This window comes from Nematolebias whitei, chromosome 16 (genome assembly GCF_014905685.2).
Source record: "Nematolebias whitei isolate Nwh7 chromosome 16, NemWhi1, whole genome shotgun sequence".
NCBI lineage: Eukaryota > Metazoa > Chordata > Actinopteri > Cyprinodontiformes > Rivulidae > Nematolebias > Nematolebias whitei.
The window spans coordinates 9,903,700-9,907,830 of NC_056513.1; the positions used below are offsets into that span (position 1 = coordinate 9,903,700).

Genomic DNA, 4,131 nt, shown 5'->3' on the forward strand with positions numbered 1-4,131 from the left:
GGTCTGGTTCTGTTCTGGACCTGATGACATTAAAACCAGGTCTGGTTCTGTTCTGGGCCTGGCTGCATTAAACCAAGTCTGGTTCTGGTTCTGTTCTGGACCTCCCTGAATTAAACCAGGTCCAGAACAGAACTGGACCTGTTTTAATGATTAAACCAGATCTACAACATCTGCTTCATTCAGGACTGATGAACAGCTAGAGTCCTCCATCAGACTAGAATGGGACAAAACCTCCAACAACAGGTTTCCTCGTGTCCTCTAAAACCTCCAAACAACTAGTCTTCTCAAATCTTCCAAGACCTCCAACAACCGGTCTCCTCAGGTTCTCCAAAACCTCCAACAACTGTTTTTTTTTTTTTTTTCAAATCCTCCCAAACCTCTGATAACTGGTCAGGTCTTCCAAGACTTCCAACAACTGGTCTCCTCATGTCCTTCAAAATCTCCAACCACTGGTCTCCCCAGGTCCTCCGTAATTTAGGATCTGAGGTTGTGGGCAGGATATTCCAAATTCTTCCTGGACTTTAGATCTGAAAGTTCAACACTTGATCAGAAAACATCTGGTGCAACACTGCTGAGAAGTCTTCTCTGTTATAATCTTGTAACTGTCTGTGTTTGAGGAACCTGGATGATCACAGAGGTGCAGGAACTAGACCAGATCAATGCCTTCTACTGATCAGTAATGATCAACAAATATTAATGAGCAGTACAGGTGAGCTGTCTGTGGTTCTGATGTTTGCCTGCAGACAGACTCCACCCAGCATGTGAAGACAAAGCTGCAGAAACAAACTGACTCAGTCCCCGCAAGGAACCTGATGCCTCCAGGCATGCTGGGGAACGTTAGGCTCCGCCCCCTCAGTCCTGCTTCCTGTTTATGTTTTTTTGATGTGGACGTTTGTTTGTTTGTTTAGTGAACCCATAATGGAGATGATTTTCTTTTGTAAAACGAAAGAAAAGGTTCTAGAAGTGACGGAACCACAGTTCTGGAAGGTTCTCCAATCTTCCGCTACATTAATGAGATCAACACGTCAGGAGCACGAGTGAAAAGCTTTAACAGAACCAGACGGTTCTGTGGACACGGGCTCGTCCCTCACACAGGACAAACACACAAACACCTGCAGCTTCCTGACAAACTGCTGAGTCATGTCAACAGTTTAGTGTTTGTGGCGCTCCTCTTCCAGGAACCACATGTTGGACAAGTCGGTCCTGCCCCAGTGCATCCTGGGAACACCAGCAGCGACATTATGTCTGATGGGTGTGTTCCGGCTTTGTTTTCTCTCACATGGTCTCCTAGTAACTGTTGTCAGGGAACTCCTTGATGACACAAATAGATCAGCTGATCCAGAAATTATGGATAAAACTTTCACAATAAAAGACAAACACACATTCAGAATAAAGGTTCGGTTCTTGTCTAACTGTCTCAGAGACTTTCAGAATAAAGGTATGGAATAAAGGACAGGAAGACCTTGGGTTGTTTTTGTCCTGTTGAACTCGCTATTGTCAAAAATAATAGATTCATCCAAACCATACACACGTCTGCTAGATCCCATCCAAACCAGTCTGGTTAAAGAGGTATTTCCCCTAATTAATGTCCACATTTTGGATCTGCTTAATTTGTCTCTAATTAATGGTTATGTACCACAGCGCTTTAAGGTTGCTGTAATTATTTACTTAGGAAACCTGATCTTGAATCTGGAATCAATTATAGACCTATATCTAATTTAACACTCATCTTAAAAATTCTAGAGAAAATAGTTGCAAGTCAGTTGCGTGAACATCTGTAAAGAAATAATCTGAGGAGCTTCAGTCAGGTTTTAGAGCTCAACTATTTCCTTTGTGCATGTTCAGGATGGGAGACTGTGACGAAGTGAAGATTCAACACAATCTGCTGCTTCCTTTGATAGAGAACTTTTCAGAATCAGAATAAGCTACATTATCATTGCACCGAGATACAACGAGAACATGTACGTACATTCGTCCGAAAGATGGACGTAGTGCACAAAGCTGCTGCTAATTAGCGCGGACTTCTTATTCTTCTTCAGAATAATATTTTTGCTCAGATGAGAAAAGAGAAAAAAGTATGAGGAGAGACGGTATAAAAAAAGATCTCGCACACCTTGTCCTAGACAGGGCATGATTTGAGGCATCAAAATAACCTACCATATCATAGCACATAAATAGATGTGATACATGTACATATAGGCCGGTGAAGACATTGAATTTTAAGGGAAGGTCATAGCATAGTCCAGAGCCCCTCCCCCTCTCAGCCATTGTCCAGATAAGAGGTTTTATTTATCATCAGCTCGGTTGAGGTCCATCACATGTCCCCGGCCTTGGGGAAGGGAGGGGTGAGGAGAAAGACAAAGCATCTTTGATTTTTTCTAAACATGCCAGGAGGTATTGAGATAAGTCCGCCATCAAAGCCACAGTTTGGGTCAGGCAGAACTCGTGAATTGCCGTTTCTGCCTTTTAAAGTCTCGCTGGTACAGTTCTCTGATGGTGACTCCAAACAGCCGAATTGATTCCTTACGCCGAAAGTCGAGCTTACAGCTTCTCCAAGATTATTCCCAACCATTCATGGTAGCTGCCAGAAAGTTCACAGTCCTGATAATAGCCTGCTGCAACTCTGACGCAGCTCCACATAATTCAGTCTGAGTGCTGCCAAGCTTCGACACATTCCACACAAAATTGTAGACAATCCAGATTTCACCAACCCCAAACAGCAGAATCCAGTTGTCATCATGAATCCAATTTGTTTTTGTCAAGGTAAGAGGGTCCTCCTTACTCCGGACTCCTGTCAGGAGAAGTTGATCAATTTTGTTGAGAAACCAGCTGATCAAATCCTTGGAATTAGAAAGGTATGCAGGAAAAAAAAGAGGGTTCACAAAATGAAAGAGAGCAAAGCAGGGAAGCGGGGGGACGGAGCACAGGAGGACACGTCTGTCTTCAGCACAGAGGGAAAAAAACAACAAAAATCTAATTGGGTAATTGGCTTTTATAATGTATGTAAATGTTTTTGTTCAGTGCCCTGAGACGACTTCTGTTGGGAGTTGGAGCTACAAAAATACACTTAACTGAGCTGAAATGGATTTAAGTGGCTCCTGTTCTTATTAATGTTATACTGTATGTCCTGTTCTTAATAATTAATGTATTAATTATTAATTTTTCTATGTCTGGTAAGACCTACTCTGTTTTGCTGCTAATACCTCATACCAGAACAGAACCTCGTGAGCAGATCTTAACCTTAGTCGGGTCATCAGTTGATGGCCACTGTCAGCCGCTAACCGTAGAAACAGCTCCACTAAAGTCTATCCTTCAGTGGATCTGGTACCAGCTCAGAGGCTCCTGCAGGTCCAGATAGAACATTTTGGTGTTCTGGACTCTAAACCTATGGACAGTTCTTGAGCAAACATCAGAAATTGTTAGCTGAACATAGAGAACCCGTGGAACCTTGAGGAACAGGTCGCATGACCTTTGACCTCTGCTGAAAGACTCACCCAGTGCTCCTTGACAGATGTCAGTCCTGGTGGCTCCACCCACAATGAACTGAGGGTCCGCTGTCAGCTCCTGGAAGAGCCAATCAGAGACGAGCACTGTCAGGTAACTAAACGAGAACACCTGGTCCTCACTTCCTGCTCCAAACAGGAAGTCAGCACAGAAAGTCTGAGTTCCCACGCTCCAGAGTCCAGCAGTAGAGACAGCCATTCACAGTGCTTCAATTCAGGATGTAGAACAGCAGATTGTTTGTTTGTTTGTTTGTTTGTGTTAGATTGGACCCAAGGATGCAGACTCTTGAACAATTTTTAAATAAAAATAAAAATTATTGAGTTCAAAATATACAAACTAGGAACAAACGAGAACACATGGACAGATGAGAGAAAATTGGCTGTACTGAGGGGGACAGGCAAGACACAAATGTCCTAAGTGAGGGGGACAGGTGAGAGACAAATGTCCTGACTGAGGGGGACAGGTGAGAGACAAATGTCCTGACTGAGGGGGACAGGTGAGAGACAAATTCCTGACTGAAGGGGACAGGTGAAAGACAAATATCCTAACTGAAGAGGACAGGTGAGAGACAAATGTCCTAACTGAGGGGGACAGGTGAGACAAATGTCCTGACTGAGGGGGACAGGT

General features: G+C 43.6%; 1 protein-coding gene across 1 annotated transcript in view; it reads right to left on the reverse strand.

Moving 5' to 3' along the window:
• LOC119422750 (calpain-1 catalytic subunit-like) overlaps positions 1 to 4,131 on the reverse strand; it is an 18,640-nt gene that overhangs the window by 11,277 nt on the left and 3,232 nt on the right. Inside the window, exon 3 of the mRNA XM_037690144.1 lies at positions 3,495 to 3,564. Within this exon, the coding sequence (XP_037546072.1) occupies positions 3,495 to 3,564 (70 nt within the window). The remainder of the gene's footprint in view (positions 1 to 3,494; positions 3,565 to 4,131) is intronic.